A 17500-nucleotide genomic window follows, 5' to 3' on the forward strand; every position below is an offset into this window, starting at 1 on the left:
GCCACAGGATAAATTGAATGTTTTACTGAAGGCAGTGAGTTCAGGGAAACCGGGGCTCTGTGCAGCAGAACAGAGGAAGTTCAGTCATTCACTGGGACTATCTGAAACTGAGGAGCTTTGAAGAGGTGAATTAGAAAACCTATTTCTGTACTGTACCCTGACAGTAATGGCGTTACCCAAAAAGAAGAATGAAAATAGAAGATTAGTACAAAGGTTTACCTGTGGAGCAAAGAACTCTGGATGTCAGCATGTAAACTAAAACTAGTAAGTGTCAGACTGGCTCAGTAGGTCTGGCAGCATTTCTGGATAATGGAGGTGATGTTTCAGTTGGTGAAGTGTACACTCTGTTACACTCTCCACAACTGGTGCCAGACTGTACACCATCAAGTATTCCATAGAAACACAAGGGGGAGCAAGATTGCTTTGAAGACAGGAAAAAAAAGTACATATTTTAAAAAGAAAATTTTAGATGGATACAGGGAAAACGTAGTGTGTGAGTAGTTCTTTGCAGAGAGGCAGCACCGATTGGTTGAATATGGCAACAGGCTGTGAGCATTGATGCAAGGTCAGAATTTGTTCGCAATCCCAAGTTGCTCCCATGCAAGTAATTAGGAGTCAACCACATTGCTGTGTAGTTGGAATCACAAGTAGTCACTGATCTAAAACACTGTCTCTGAAACATTATTATTTAAAGGTGGGTGATGTGAGTCTAATTGGAAAAGTGTTGCTATAGTTTAGTCTCAAATTAACAAAGGTGTGATTGAGGGTTTCCATGTCATTCGTGAGCAATTGCATCCACAAGTACTAATTATGTTATTACAGACTGCTTAGTATGTGTAATATGCTGCAACAATTGTCTCAAATAGCTTGGCTCCACTACAACTGTGTTCACAGAGGAAGTAAATATCTTACCTGTAATCTACGGTTTGCAACATGAGGATGTTTAAATGACAAAAACTCAGCACAGGAATCACCATCCCTACTGTCGATGAACTCGAGGACCTGACAAACCAACAAGCAAGTATTAACAGATTAGCACAGGCGCCTAAGTACAGGAACTGTCCACAACTCATTCAACATTTAAATAGATTTGGATGTGAACGTAGGAAGTACAGTAAGTTAGTTTGCAGGTGACACCAAAATTGGAGGTGTAGTGAACAAGGAGGGTTTACCTCAGAGTACAACGGAATCTTGATCAGATGGACCAATGTGCTGAGAAGTGGCAGATGGACTTCATTTAGATAAATGTGAGATACTTTTCATTTTGGAAAAACAAATCAGGCAGGACTTATACACTTAGTGGTCAGGCCTTTTTCCTCGACCTGACCAGGTAGTCATGGAGGGAACAATCTTTGCGGAAGGCGGAAAGGGGTGGGGAGGGAAATGTATCCCTGGTGGTGGGGTCTTTTTTGAGGTGGCGGAAATGTCGGCGGATGATTTGGTTTATGTGAAGGTTGGTAGTGTGGAAGGTGAGCACCAGGGGCGTTCTGTCCTTGTTACGGTTGGAGGGGTGGGGTCTGAGGGAGGAGGTGCGAGATGTGGACGAGATGTGTTGGAGGGCATCTTTAACCACATGGGAAGGGAAATTGCGGTCTCTAAAGAAGGAGGCCATCTGGTGTGTTCTATGGTGGAACTGGTCCTCCTGGGAGCAGATACGGCGGAGGCGGAGGAATTGGGAATACGGGATGGCATTTTTGCAAGAGGTAGGGTGGGAAGAGGTGTAATCCAGGTAGCTGTGGGAGTCGGTGGGTTTGTAAAAAATGTCAGTGTCAAGTCGGTCGTCATTAATGGAGATGGAAAGGTCCAGGAAGGGGAGGGAGGTGTCAGAGATGGTCCAGGTAAATTTAAGGTCAGGGTGGAATGTGTTGGTGAAGTTGATGAATTGCTCAACCTCCTCGCGGGAGCACGAGGTGGCGTCAATGCAGTCATCAGCGTAGCGGAGGAAGAGGTGGGGAGTGGTGCTGGTGTAATTATGGAAGATCAACTGTTCTACGTAGCCAACAAAGAGACAGGCATAGCTGGGGCCCATACATGTGCCCATGGCTACCCCTTTGGTCTGGAGGAAGTGGGAGGATTCAAAGGAGAAATTGTTAAGGGTGAGGACCAGTTCGGCCAGACGAATGAGAGTGTCGGTGGAAGGGTATTGTTGGGGATGTCTAGAGAGGAAAAAACGGAGGGCTTGGAAGCCCTTGTCATGGCAGATGGAGGTGTAGAGGGATTGGATATCCATGGTGAAGATGAGGTGTTGGGGGCCAGGGAAATGGAAGTCTTGGAGGAGGTGGAGGGCATGGGTAATGTCTCGAACATATGTGTGGAGTTCCTGGACTGGGGGGATAGGACAGTGTCGAGGTAGGTAGAGAGGAGTTCTAGCAGAACAAAATAGGATATGAGGGCACATCCTCAGAGTGAAGGGATGACACTTTAGAACTAAGATGAGGGGAAATCACTTCAGCTGCAGAGTGATGAATCTGTGGAACTCATGGTTGTAAAGGGCTGTGGAGGCCAAAGCACTGCATTTTTTTTTTTAAAAGAGATGGATAGGCCCTTGATTAGTAAGGGGATCAAAGATACAGGGAAAAAGCAGGAGAATGGGTTTGAGAAACACCCCAGTTATGATTAAATGTGGAGCAGGCTAGATGGGCTGAATAGTCTAATTCGGATCCTACATCTTATGGTCTTTCGGAGCATAAACTATTAATGTAACTAGTTCAAATGCTAGCTAACAGTACTTGTATAAACTCGTAATTTTCCAAAATATCAAGAGCCTGTATTGCTCAGTGACGGCAAACTTCAAATCTTGATATTTAGTGGCATCTCTCTTTGCCATGGTAGAATTACCTGCTGTAAATACTGATTCAGCGTGATGTGTGCCATATCTGGTAGTGCTGGGTGCGATGGTTAATGTTCAGACAGCTCCAAGGGAAAGTAGCCTGAGGTTATCTGAGGAGGTGTAGGGAACAAGAACATAATGAAAACAGACTGCAGTTACAATTCTGGGAGTGTTGCATTTCTTTCACTGATACAGCATTTGTTAAATTAATAGAATTAAGGAATGCTTCATATTTTTATAAACACATGGAAAATATTTGTACCATTTATCATATAGAGAGCACTTCAAAGCCACTGATGTTATTATGAGTGTGGTGGTTTGAATCTCAGTGCAACCATGGGAAGACCACTGATATCACGGATGAAAGCATTGAGCACATTTGTATATGCTTATCTTATACAAATGTGCATATATCTTACTCTGTCTTATTCAGAGTAACATTAATCAGGACACTGACAAGAGAGGTTCTGGCGTACACTTATATGGGGAAGTAACTTATCCAATAGACCAGCAAGGCACTCTAAGTTTATGGATGCTGTCAAAAGAGACATGAAATCCTTCAGTCAATCAATCAAAAGGAGGAAACTTGAGCTAATGATCGATGTGAATGGTGATATCAGCTGAGGGCAGGAAATGGGCACCATGACAACAAATGGTTTCAGAAACTCCGACACAGACATCAGCCCAGCAGACAAGTCATCAAAGGAGATCACCCTGCACAACCGACAAGGGGTAACTCAAGTGGGACACTTTTCAGATCTTGACTTTCCAGCAATGCTTTGTTCATCCATCAGTCTATGATCACATCAGCCTTCAAAGCTCTGAGGCTGCATTCCCATCATCTCTCACTGATGGAAAGATGTGGATAAGCAGAGTAGCATTAGTGTGGTAGAAAAAATGCATTAATATTATATTCTGTCCTCCTACCATTCCTCCTCACTTCATGTATTATGCTGCTATAAGTTTGATGTCTTTTTCCTGTTGCAGTACTTCACTGGGTGGGTTTTCAATTACACTGCGAATGCCAAAATGTGTACCTCTCAAGTGTTCATTTCCTATCAAAAATAAACAAAAAAACACAGGACAATTGGGAATGCAGCAAGTTTTCCCACTGATTGAGCACATTCCATCACTGATCCAGTCTTGATTTTGCAGAGGGCTGAAGAACAGAGATAATATTGTGGGCTTTGCAGCAGTAATATCTGATGGTTTCAGAAATTCAAACAGAAGGTCAGATTCAGGGCATCAGAGATGAGGACACACTCCACTTTCAATCTACTCGGTTGGCCTAGCGTAGATCAGATGCAATTATCAAGCCAAGGGGCAATATAATGAATGATTGGGATGTGTATCATTGTACTAATTGTAACCCTACAAAACAGCCTAGAATCTGCTTCATCTAAGGTCAGCACATGCACGGAGCCAAGTCTGAAAGTGCATACAGTCAACAATTCCATTATGCCTGTACCATTATAATCGTATTCATACAGAATATTCATAAATCATCATATAGAATTATTAAGTCCATTCGCTCCACGATTTCTACCTTGGCAAACATGAATGCACTAATTCCTTTTCAATCCAATTGCAGGGCTACAGACCTTGAATGACCACCACATCCCACATCCAGGAAACAGAACTCTTTTCACTTTTGATTCTTTAGTTTCTTTCAATCCTACCAACAGTTACCACTCTGTTCTGCCTTCAACTATATCATGGTTTAATTCACTTTGTATATTGAATAAGTCGAGACATACAGCACAGAAACAGGCCATTCAGCCCAACCAATTACACTTCAGTTGGACCTCCCGCCATCTTCTCGCACCTAAATCTACCGTCATAATCCTCTATTCCTTTCTCCCTCATTTGCCTCTTAAATGTACCTATACCAATCTCTTTACCCATTCTTTATGGGAACGACTTCTAAGTCCTTACCATTCTTTTTGTAAAGAAATTTCTCCCGAATTCCCAGTTTGACTTCCTGGACTTCGTTTTATTTGATGGCCTCTAGTTTTCCACAAGAGGAAACATTCTCTCTGTATCCATTCTTCCATAATCTGATTGAAGATTTGTAGCTCGGGTATCCGTTGTTGTGGTTCTGCTCGCCGAGCTGGAAGTTTTTGCTGCAAACGTTTCGTTCCCTGGCTAGGGAACATCATCAGTGCTGTTGGAGCCTCGTGTGAAGCGCTGCTTTGATGTTTCTTCCGGTATTTATCTTGGTTTGTTCTTGCCGCTTCCGGGTGTCAGTTTCAGATGACACTGCAACAGCACTGATGATGTTCCCTAGCCAGGGAACGAAACGTTTGCAGCAAAAACTTCCAGCTCGGCGAGCAGAACCACAACAACGGATACCCGAGCTACAAATCTTCAATCCTGAAACTGACACCCGGAAGCGGCAAGAACAAACCAATATAAATACCGGAAGAAACATCAAAGCAGCGCTTCACACGAGGCTCCAACAGCACTGATGATGTTCCCTAGCCAGGGAACGAAACGTTTGCAGCAAAAACTTCCAGCTCGGCGAGCAGAACCACAACATTCTTCCATAACTTTGAAGTGGTCTATTAGGTCTCCTCTCAGCAAGAGGTCAGTGTTGTAGTGCCCCTGCCTCTGAGGTAGGAGCTCCAGATTCAAGCCCCCACTCTAGGATTTGACAGTCAAAGAAGGCGCTTTCACATTATCAGCAAACAGATTCATTATCCACTTATAAATTCTTCCAACACACCAATGGGCAGGTGATAAAAGAGCGAGTGTTTTCTGGTCAGCCACACTATGGTTCCCAGCCCACGATGAAAGGGAAGGTTAGCAGCAGAAAGGGCGTACTGCTGCTAAGTCCAAAAATTGGACAGAAGATTATCAGAAAGAATTGAGGCAACGATGCTGAGAGAAAAAGGTCATCTCTCAGTCCTTTTTTTTAAGGTCAGAAATTACACAACACCAAGTTGTAGCCCACCAGAAAGTCACAAGAAGACTGGAGGATACCAAGTGTTGTCCCCCTGTTCAAGAAGGAGAGTAAAGACGACCCTGGTAATTACAGACCAGTGAGCCTTACTTTGGTTGTGGGTAAACGTTTGAAAAGGTTTTAAGAGATTGGATTTAGAATCATTTAGAAAGGAATACATTAATTAGGGATAGTCAACACTGTTTTGTGAAGGGTAGGTTGTGCCTCACAAATCTTATTGAGTTCTTTGAGAAGGTGACCAAACAGGTGGATGAGGATAAAACAGTTGATGTGATGTATATGGATTTCAGTAAGGTGTTTGATAAGGTTCCCCACGGTAGACTATTGCAGAAAATACAGAGGCATGAGATTGAGGGTGGTTTAGAGGTTTGGATCAGAAATTGGCTCACTGAAAGAAGACAGAGGGTGGTGGTTGATGGGAAATGTTCATCCTGGAGTTAATTTACTAGTGAGGTACTACAAAGATCTATGCTGGGGCCACTGCTGGTTGTTATTTTTATAAATGACCTAGATGAGGACGTAAAAGAATGGATTAGTAAATTTGCAGATGACACCAAGGTCGGTATCATTGTGGACATTACTGAAGGATGTTGCAGGTTACAGAGGGACATAGATAAGCTGCAGAGCTGGATTGAGAGGTGGCAAATGGAGTTTAATGTGGATAAGTGTGAGGTGATTCACTTTGGAAAGAGCAACAGGAATAAAGAACACTGGATGAATGGTAAGATGCTTGGTAGTGTAGATGAGCAGAGAGATCTCAATGTTCATGTACATAGATCCCTGAAAATTGCCACCCAGGTTGATAGGGTTGTTAAGAAGGAATGCGGTGTGTTAGCTTTTATTGGTAGAGGGATTGAGTTTCAGAGCCACGAGGTCATGTTGCAGCTGTACAAAACTCTGGTGCAGCCGCACTTGGGAGTACCGAGTATAGTTCAGGTCACCGCATTATAAGAAGACTGTAGAAGCTTTGGAAAGAGCTCAGAGGCAATTTACTAGGATGTTGCCTGGCAGGGAGGGAAGGTCATATGAGGAAAGGCGGAGGGAATTGAGGCCGTTTTCATTAGACAGAAGGTTGAGCGGTGAGTTGAGATGGAAAGATAATCAGAGGATAAAATAGGGTGGACAGTGAGAGCCTTTTTCCTCAAATTGTGATGGCTAGCATGAGGGGACATAGCTTTAAACTGAGGGATGATAAATATAGGGACAGGTACCAGGGTAGTTTCTTTACTCAGAGAGTAGTTAGGGTGTGGAACACACTACCTGCAACAGTTGTAGACTCACCACCTTTAAGGGTATTTAACTGGTCATTGGATAAACATGTGAATGAAAATGGAATAGTGTGAGTTAGATGGGCTTCAGATTGTTGTGCCAAGCTGTGTAACCATCGAGGGCCAAAGGGTGTATACTGCACTAATGCTCTATGCTCTCTGAAAATAGCATCACCAGGTAGACAGGGCAGTGAAGGCAGCTTTTGGTACACTGGCCTTCATCAGTCAGGGCACTGAGTATAGAAGTTGGGAAGTTATGTTACAGTTATACAGAATATTGGTTAGGCTGCATTTGCTGAGTATTGTGCTCAGTTTTGGTCACCTTGGATGTTATTAAACTGGAAAGATTGCAGAAGACATTTACAAGGATGTTGCCAGAACTCAGTGGTCTGAGTTACAAGGACAGGTTGGACAAGCTTAGACCTTTTTTCCTGTACAGCATAGAAGTGTGAGGGGGGTGTATAGAGGTGTATAAGATCATGAGAGGCATGGATAAGGTGAATGCACTCAGTCTTTTCCCCAGGGTTAGGGATTCGAGGGCTAGACGGCATCAGTTAGAGGGGAATAAATAAAAGGGAACCTGAGGATGGTCTGCATATGGAATGAGCTGCCAGCAGAAGTGGTTGAGGCGGGTACATTAACAACATTTAAAAGGCATTTGGACAAACATATGGATAGGGAAGGATATGGGACCAAGTGCAGTGAAATGGGGTTAACATGGATGGACATTTTGATTGGCATGGACCAGTCTGGGCAAAAGGCCTGTCTCCATGCTGTAGGACTCTCTGACTCTACGACAAAAGTATGACTTTTACTTCTCTAACATTTTGATGATTCAATAAATGACTGCTTCGACATATTTCGATTTTCTTTTTTCAAATTGTACTGATTAGCTGCATGAGCTGAAAATGTGTTGCTGGTAAAAAGTGAGGTCTGCAGATGCTGGAGATCAGAGCTGAAAATGTGTTGCTGGTTAAAGCACAGCAGGTCAGGCAGCATCCAAGGAACAGGAAATTCGACGTTTTGGGCCAGAGATCTCCAGCATCTGCAGACCTCACTTTTTACTCACTGATTAGCTGCATCACCATCCACTATCAAACATAGTCAGAAACATAACATGGAACTACTCCGGGCAAACTGAAAATTTGATTTTATTCAACATTGCTTTGAAAATGATCAAAGTTCTCAATCACAATCTGATCACATTTCATGTGTGTATAAGCCTTTTTGAGTCCAGTGCTGTCCTGCATTGTAAGCATAGCTCTTTCATCAAACTGTTTCAAATAACTCGGTGAAAATACAAAGATAAGCATGAGCTTCATGCCTGCTACTGCATCAAGGATCGATGCTTAACAGCTATGATTAAAAACCTACAGTTTGTTTCGAAATACCTTCGATTCAATTTAAGATAATAAACAATTAACCATTTGACCAACATTGTACTTTCGGAAAAATGGAAGACTATAGATTTCCTACTCTTAGACAATATTATTTTCAGCTTATTGACTTAGTTGGCAATCTGTTGTGAGAGTCAAGAGCAGGATTAAAATTTATCTCAATGCATGCAAATGTGGTTAAAGTGTATGAAAAAGTTTCTAAATACAAATTACCGAGGGAAGCGAGAGAGGAAACAGCTGGGGCTTTAACAGATATCTCTGCAGCATCCTTGAATACAGGTGAGGTCCCGGAGGACTGGAAAATGACTAATGTTGTCCCCTTGTTTAAGAAGGGTAGAAGGGATAATCCAGGTAACTATAGACCACTGAGCCAGACGTCAGTGGTAGAGAAGATACTGAGGGATAGGATCTATTCCCATTTGGAGGAAAATGGGCTGATCAGTGATAGGCAACATTGTTTTGTTCAGGGAAGGTCATGTCTTACAAACCTAATAGAATTCTTTGAGGAGGTGACAAAGTTGATTGATGAAGGAATGGCTGTAGATGTCATATACATGGACTTCAGTAAGGTGTTTGATAAGGTTCCCCATGGTAGGCTGATGGGGAAGGTGAAGTCACATGGGGTCCGGGGTGGATGAGCTAGATGGGTAGATAACTGGCTGGGCAACAGGAGACAGAGAGGAATAGTGGAAGGGAGTTTCTCAGAATGGAGACCTGTGCCCAGTGGTGTCCCACAGGGAAACGTGCTAGGAACCCTTGTTGTTTGTGGTATATTTAAATGATTTGGAGGAAGGTATAGGTGGTCTGATTAGCAAGTTTGAGATGACACTAAGATTGGTGGAGTAGCAGACAGTGAAGGGGACTGTCAGGGAATGCAGCAGAATATAGACAGATTGCAGAGATGGGCGGAGAAATGGCAGATGGAGTTCAATCCAAGCAAATGTGAGATGATGCACTTTGGAAGATTGAATTCAAGAGCAAACTATACAGTAAGTAGAAAAGCCCTGGGGAAAATTGATGTGCAGAGAGATCTGGGTGTTCAGGTCCATTGTAGCCTGAAATTGGCAACGCAGGTCATTAAAGTGGTTAAGGAGGCATACAGCATGCTTTCCTTCATCAGACAAGGTATTGAGTACAAGAGTTGGCAGGTCATGTTACAGTTGTACAAGACTTTGGTTCGGCCACATTTGGAATACTGCGTACAATTTTGGTCACCACATTACCAAAAAGATGTGGATGCTTTGGAGAGGGTGCAGAGGAGGTTCACCAGGATGTTGCCTGATACGGAGGGTGCTAGTTATGAAGAGAGGTTGAGTAGATTAGGATTATTTTCATTAGAAAAACGGAGGTTGATGGGGGACCTGACTGAGCGTAGATGGCAAGAAGCTTTCCCCCCCCCCCCAGAGTGGGGGCTCAATTACTAGGGATCACAAGTTCAAGGTGAGAAGGGAAATGTTTAAGGGAGATATATGCGGAAAGTTCATTACACAGAGGGTGGTGGGTGCCTGGAAAGCATTGCCAGTGGAGGTGGCAGAGGCGGGCATGATAGCATCATTTGAGATGCATCTAGACAGATATATGAGTGGGCAGGGAGCAAAGGGATACAGACCATTAGAACATGGACGACAGGTTTAGATAGAGAATCTAGACTAGCGCAGGCTTAGGGCAGAAGGGCCTGTTCCTGTGCTGGAATTTTCTTTGTTCTTTGAGAATTATTTTGCCACGGTATTCCAACAATAAACCAGAGTTCAGTGAAGCACCTTACAATCATAAGAAACCAGTACCCACATAAACCAACATAAACAACAAACATCATGTCCAAGTCACAATGAAGATAGCGATTATTATTAGCAAACAAGTTACTTCTTTTATTCTTTTATGAGATAGCACTATTTGCCCTTGACAAAATGGTGATTAACCATAACAAAACGACCCAAGACACTTGCCAATGCACTCTAGAGAAGATGACACAAAGCACAGATTTGGGAGTCAACATGTTCAAGAGCTTTGGAGAGGAAAGGGAGATTGGAAGAGATACGGTAATTTCCAAGGATAATCAAGTAAAGGATTGTAATTTTGAGGAGAGTGATGCTGACACATTTAAAAGAGAGAGAAACAATATCTGGAGAGGAAGAACTAATAACTCCATTGGCTAACACATGGGGAGAAAGGGAATTAGTGAGAGTAGGGTTGACAGCACAGGAGCTGGGCGGAAGTGAGGACTGCAGCTGCTGGAGATCAAAGTCGAGAGCGTGGTGCTGGAAAAGCACAGGAGGTCAGGCAGCATCCGAGGAATAAAGGGTCGACATTTCGGGCAAAAGCCCTGCATCAGGAATGACGCTGTGAGCTGAGGGGGTGGTGGGATAAATGGGAGGGGGGGTAGGGCTGGAGGGAGCCGAGATGGAGGTGGGGGCAATGGTGATGGGTCGGAGAGGAGGGTGGAGCAGATAGGTGGGAAGGAAGATAGACAGGTAGGACAGGTCATGAGGGCGGTGCCAAATTGTAAGGTTTTAAAATAATGATGGAAAAGGATAGACCAGATCTAAAAGTTGAAGTTCTAAACTGGAGAAAGGCCAATTTTGATGGTATTAGGCAAGAACGTTCGAAAGCTGATTGGAGGCTGATGTTCGCAGGTAAAGGGACGGCTGGAAAATGGGAAGCCTTCAGAAATGAGATAACAAGAATCTGGAGAAAGTATAATCCTGTCAGGGTGAAAGGGAAGGCTGGCAGGAAAAGGGAATGCTGGATGACTAAACAAATTGAGGGTTTGGTTAAGAAAAAGAAGGAAGCATATGTCAGGTATAGACAGGATAGATCGAATGAATCCTTAGAAGAGTATAAAGGAAGTCAGAGTATACTTAAGAGGGAAATCAGGAGGGCAAAACGGGGACATGAGATAGGTTCGGCAAATAGAATTAAGGAGAAGCCAAAGGGTTTTTACAAATACATTAAGGACAAAAGGGTAACTAGGGAGAGAATAGGGCCCCTCAAAGTTCAGCAAGGTGACCTTTGTGTGGAGCCACAGAAAATGGGGGAGATACTAAATGAGTATTTTGCATCAGTATTTACTGTGGAAAAGGATATGGAAGATATAGACTGTAGGGAAATAGATGGTGACAAGAGGAGGAAGTGCTGGATGTCTTGAAACGGTTAAAAGTAGATAAATCCCCAGGACCCGGTCAGGTGTACCCGAGAACTCTGTGGGAAGCTAGAGAAGTGATTGCTGGGCCTCTTGCTGAGATATTTGTATCATCGATAGTCACAGGTGAGGTGCCGGAAGACTGGAGGTTGGCAAATGTGGTGCCACTGTTTAAGAAGGGCGGTAAAGACAAGCCAGGGAACTACAGACCAGTGAGCCTGACCTCATGGTGGGCAAGTTGTTGGAGGGAATCCTGAGGGACAGGATGTACATGTATTTGGAAGGAAAAAGTGAGGACTGCAGATGCTGGTGATCAGAGCTGAAAATGTTCTGCTGGAAAAGCGCAGCAGGTCAGGCAGCATCGACTTCTCGGGCATAAGCCATCTTGAAGAAGGGCTTATGCCCGAAATGTCGATTCTCCTGTTCCTTGGATGCTGCCTGACCTGCTGCACTTTTCCAGCAACACATTTTCAGCCATGTATTTGGAAGGGCAAGGACTGATTCGGGATAGTCAACATGGCTTTGTGCGTGGGAAATCATGTCTCACAAACTTGATTGAGTTTTTTGAAGAAGTAACAAAGAAGATTGATGAGGGCAGAGCAGTAGATGTGATCTATATGGACTTCAGTAAGGTGTTCGACAAGGTTCCCCATGGGAGACTGATTAGCAAGGTTAGATCTCATGGAATATCGGGAGAACTAGCCATTTGGATACAGAACTGGCTCAAAGGTAGAAGACAGAGGGTGGTGGTGGAGGGTTGTTTTTCAGACTGGAGGCCTGTGACCAGTGGAGTGACACAAGGATTGGTGCTGGGTCCACTGCTTTTTGTCATTTACATAAATGATTTGGATGCGAGCATAGGAGGTACAGTTAGTAAGTTTGCAGATGACACCAAAATTGGAGGTGTAGTGGACAGCAAAGAGGGTTACCTCAGATTACAACAGGATCTGGAGCAGATGGGCCAATGGGCTGAGAAGTGGTAGATGGAGTTTAATTCCGATAAATGCGAGGTGTTGCATTTTGGGAAATCTTAGCAGGACTTATACATTTAATGGTAAGGTTCAAGGGAGTGTCGCTGAACAAAGAGACCTTGTAGTGCAGGTTCATAGCTCCATGAAAGTGCAGTCACAGGTAGACAGGATAGTGAAGAAGGTGTTTGGTATGCTTTCCTTTATTGGTCAGAGTATTGAGTACAGGAGTTGGGAGGTCATGTTGCGGCTGTACAGGTTAGACCATTGTTGGAATATTGCATGCAATTCTGGGTAAAAAATGAGGTCTGCAGATGCTGGAGATCACAGCTGCAAATGTGTTGCTGGTCAAAGCACAGCAGGCCAGGCAGCATCTCAGGAATAGAGAATTCGACGTTTCGAGCATAAGCCCTCCTGATGAAGGGCTTATGCTCGAAACGTCGAATTCTCTATTCCTGAGATGCTGCCTGGCCTGCTGTGCTTTGACCAGCAACACATTTGCAGCTGCATGCAATTCTGGTCTCCTTTATAGCGGAAAGATGGTGTGAAACTTGAAAGGGTTCAGAAAAGATTTACAAGGATGTTGCCAGGGTTGGAGGATCTGAGAGGCTGAATAGGCTGGGGCTGTTTTCCCTGGAGCGTTGGAGGCTGAGGGGTGACCTTATAGAGGTTTACAAAATTATGAGGGGCATGGATAGGATAAATAGACAAAGTCTTTTCCCTTGGGTCGGGGAGTCCAGAAGAAAAGGGCATAGGTTTAGGGTGAGAGGGGAAAGATATAAAAGAGACCTAAGGGGCAGCTTTTTCATGAAGGGTGGGACGTGTATGGAATGAGCTGCCAGAGGAAGTGGTGGAGGCTGGTACAATTGCAACATTTAAAATGCATTTGGATGGGTATATGAATAGGAAGGGTTTGGAGGGACATGGGCCGGGCGCTGGCAGGTGGAACTAGCTTGGGTTGGGATATCTGGTCGGTGTGGATGAATTGGACCGAAGGGTCTGTTTCCATGCTGCACATCTCTATGACTCTAACTGGGATTAGGTGGGGGAAGGGGAAATGAGGAAACTGGTGAAATCCACGCTGATGCCACGGCGTTGGGAGGGTCCCGAGGTGGAAGATGAGGCGTTCTTCCTCCAGGCGACGGGAAGTGAGGGAGTGGCCATGGAGGAGGCCTAGGACCTGAATGTCCTTGGCAGAGTGGGAGAGTGAGGTGAAGTGTTTACCACGGAGTGGTGGGGTTGGTTGTTGCAGGCGTCATGGAGATTTTCTCTGAAGCGCTGTGCAAGTAGGCGCCCTGTGTCCCCAGTGTAGAGGAGACTGCATCGGGAGCAATGGATCCAGTAAATGGCATGTGTGGAAGTGCAGGTAAAACTTTAATGGATGTGGAAGGCTCCTCTGGGCCCTGGACGGAGGTGAGGGGGGAGGTGGAATCTAGGAAATTGTTTCCGTTAGGCGAGGAGACTAGGACCCATGGACACAGCCTTAGTATTAGAGGGAATCAATTCAGAACAGAAATGCGGAGACATTTCTTCAGCCAGAGAGTGGCGGGCCTGTGGAATTCATTGCCACGGAGTGCAGTGGAGGCCGGGACGCTAAATGTCTTCAAGGCAGAGATTGATAATTCCTCGAGACATCAAGAATCTAAGGGCTACGGGGAGAATGCGGGTAAGTGGAGTTGAAATGACCATCAGCCATGATTGAATGGCGGAGTGGACTCGATGGGCCGAATGGCCTTACTTCCACTCCTATGTCTTATGGTCTTATGGAGGTGTGGGCACAGGGTTTGCAATTTCTGCGGTGGCAGGGGAAGATGTTGGGAGGGGAGGGTGGATTGGTGGGGGCCTTGGACCTGATGAGGGAGTTGTGGAGTGAACAGTCTTTTCAGAAATCGAATAGGTGGAGAGCACAGGAGCTAGGTCTCATAGACAAGGTGAGCTTAGAAAGGGCATGAGGGGAAATAACAAAGATCATAGAACTCCTACACAGAATCCCCACAGTGTGGAAACATGCTCTTTGGCCCAACAATTCCACACCGACCTTCCAAAGAGTAACCCGCCCAGACTAATTCCCCTGCCCAATTACTCCACACTCACCCTTGACTAATACACCTAACACACATATCCCTAAACACTAAGGGTAATTTAGCCTGGCCAATTCACCTGACCCGCACATCTTTGGACTGTGGGAGGAATTTGAAGCACCCGGAGGAAACCCACGCAGACAGAGGGAGAATGTGCAAACTCCACACAGTCACCCGAGGCTGGAATCGAACTCGGATCCCTGGTGCTGTGAGACAGCAGTGCTAAACACTGAGCTACCCCAAAAAAAGAGAACGATGCAAGATCAGAATTAGGTCAGGGGCACTTTAAATGAAGTTCAGTCAGTCGGCTGGGAAGGGAGGGACAGGCAAAAGCAGCTGAAGCAATTTCGGTGCATAAAAAATCCATGAGCTCTTCGCATTTACTTTTGGAAGGGAGAATGTAAGGTACATGGCAGTGGAGCTTAAACAGAAGCAAAGGGTCATCTATTTGTGTGCCAAACGGCATAAACAGCAAGTGATAGAGCTCAGTGATCCCACGGGCATCGGATCAGATCTAAGCTCTGCAGTCCTTCCACATCCAGTTGTGAATGGTGGTGGACAATTAAACAACTCACTGGAGGAGGAGGCTCCACAAATACCCCAGACATCCTCAATGATGGAGGAGCCTAGCACATCAGGGCAAAAGATAAGGCTGATGCATTCGCAACAACCTTCCAGTGGTCCCCAGCATCACAGATACCAGTCTCCAGCCGATTCGATTCACTTCACGTGATATCAAGAAACAGCTGGAGGCACTGGATCCTGCAAAGGTAATGGGCCCTGATAACATTCCAGCAACACTACTGAGGATGTGTGCTCCGGAACCTGCTGCTCCCCTAGGCAAGCTCTTCCAGTACAGTTACAACACTGTCTACCCGACAATGTGGAAAATTGCCCAGGTATATCCTGTACAAAAAATGCAGGACAAATCCAACACGGTCAATTACTGCCCAGTCAGTCTACTCTCCATCATCAGTAAAGTGATGGAAGGGGTCATCAACAGTACTATCAAGCAGCATCTTCTCAGCAATAACCTGCTCAGTGATGCCCAGATTGGGTTCCACCAGGGTCACTCAGCTCCTGATCTCATTACAGCCTTGGCTCAAACATTGACAAAAGAGCTGAATTCCAGAGGGAAGGTGAGAGTGACAGCTCTTGACATCAAGGCAGCATTTGACTGAGTTTGACATCAAACAGACTGGCCAAAACTGGCATCAATGGATATGAGGGGGTAAACACTCCACTGGTTAGAGTCATACTTGGCACAAGGGAAGATGGTTGTGGTTGAGGAGGGTCAGTCATCTCAGTTCCAGGACATCTCTGCAGGAGACCCTCAGTGTCGTGTCCTAGGCCCAACAATCTTCAGCTGCTTACTCAATGACCTTCCCTCTGTCATAAGGTCAGAAGTGGGGATGTTTGCCAATGATTAGTGTTCAGCACCATTCGCAACTTCTCAGATACTGAAGCTCAAATGCAACAAGATCTGGACAATGTCCAGGCTTGAGCCGAGTAGTGGCAAGCAACATTCACACCACACAATGCCAGACAATGATCATCACCAATAAGAGACACCCGAACCACTGCCCCTTGACATTCAACAGTATTACCATCACTGAATTTCCCCACTGTCAATATCCTTGGGGTTACCATTGATCAGAAACTCAACTGGACTCACCACATGAACACAGTGGCTACAAGAGCAGGTCAGAGATAAGGGAGACTGCAGCAAGTAACTCACCTGACACTACAAAGTCTATCCATGATCCACAAGGCATAAGAGTGTGATGGATACTCCCCACTTGCCTGGATGGATGCAGCTCCAACAACACTCAAGAAGCTTGACACCACCCAGGACAAAGCAACCCACTGATTGGCACCACATACACAAACATTCAATCCCTCCAGCGCTCAGTAGCAGAAGTATGTACTAGCTCCAATGTGCCCTGCCGAGGCAGAAGAGAAAAGGACAGACAGCATTCCTGACAGGATATGTCCCAGGTTACAAGTCCATTAATTACAGCATAGTCCAGTATAAAAACTGACATTTGTGAACCTTTATTCTGCACTCTCTCTGCAGCCTTCATGTCGTTCCTGGAAAATTGTACCCGCGTCTCTAGCTGAGGTCTAACCAGCGTCTTCTCTGAGTTCACCATCACGTTCGTGAACCCCATTAATAAATTTGAGGGCACCCACCCGCACTAATCCTTCTTCCATGTGTCAGACTGCGCTCCCGTGGGGGTATAATACATCAGACTGGCACACAGCTAACCCGATATCTTTGCAAATAATCCGTATTGCCCCAGTCTGTCCTGATACTGCACGCCTCTCTGCCCACCGCCCAACCGCCAACCTTCCTCCTCACCTACTGCTTCAACATTATTCCTCGGGGGGTGGGTACTCTATTTACTGCTCTCTCTCTCTCTCCGCCCATCTTCAATCCTTCATAATAAACGAGATAAGCAGGAGGGTCTCAGGGAAGTGGAGGATGTAAACAGGGAGGGGGAAAACAATGAAATAAGGAAAAATAGGTGGTAACCAAATTGTACAAATATCGAGTATGTGTTGAATTCGGTGTGTTTTGTCCCTGCCTTGTGGACATCACACCCACTTGTAAGTGTGAAATAAAGAGCTCTGCGGATTCAGGTCTTGTCTCGGGCTGTAATTATTGCAGTGAGTGAGCTTTGTTTCTCACAACAGCTGAAATCACGACTGACTTCCAGCATTTTGTTTTTGATTCCCACCCCTGCAGTGAGTGGCCCCTTTAATGCCAGGCCACTCTGATGCTGCCTGACCTGCTGGGCTCCTCCAGCCCCACACTCTGACCCTGACTCTCCTGTAATGACATGTACATACAA

The 17500-nt window shown here is 45.2% G+C and overlaps 1 protein-coding gene across 3 annotated transcripts in view; it reads right to left on the minus strand.

Moving 5' to 3' along the window:
* pcid2 (PCI domain containing 2) overlaps window positions 1-17500 on the minus strand; it is a 51409-nt gene that overhangs the window by 32930 nt on the left and 979 nt on the right. For 2 of the 3 annotated variants that reach the window (XM_060833311.1, XM_060833309.1), the window contains exons 2-4: window positions 3758-3885; window positions 2839-2940; window positions 913-1002 (exon numbers count right to left, since the gene is read on the minus strand). In XM_060833311.1, coding sequence (XP_060689294.1) covers window positions 913-1002; window positions 2839-2874 — 126 coding nt within the window. In that variant the 5' untranslated portion in view covers window positions 2875-2940; window positions 3758-3885. The remainder of the gene's footprint in view (window positions 1-912; window positions 1003-2838; window positions 2941-3757; window positions 3886-17500) is intronic. The other variant, XM_060833310.1, reaches the window with a different exon arrangement.

The sequence above is a fragment of the Hemiscyllium ocellatum genome, chromosome 12 (assembly GCF_020745735.1).
Source record: "Hemiscyllium ocellatum isolate sHemOce1 chromosome 12, sHemOce1.pat.X.cur, whole genome shotgun sequence".
NCBI lineage: Eukaryota > Metazoa > Chordata > Chondrichthyes > Orectolobiformes > Hemiscylliidae > Hemiscyllium > Hemiscyllium ocellatum.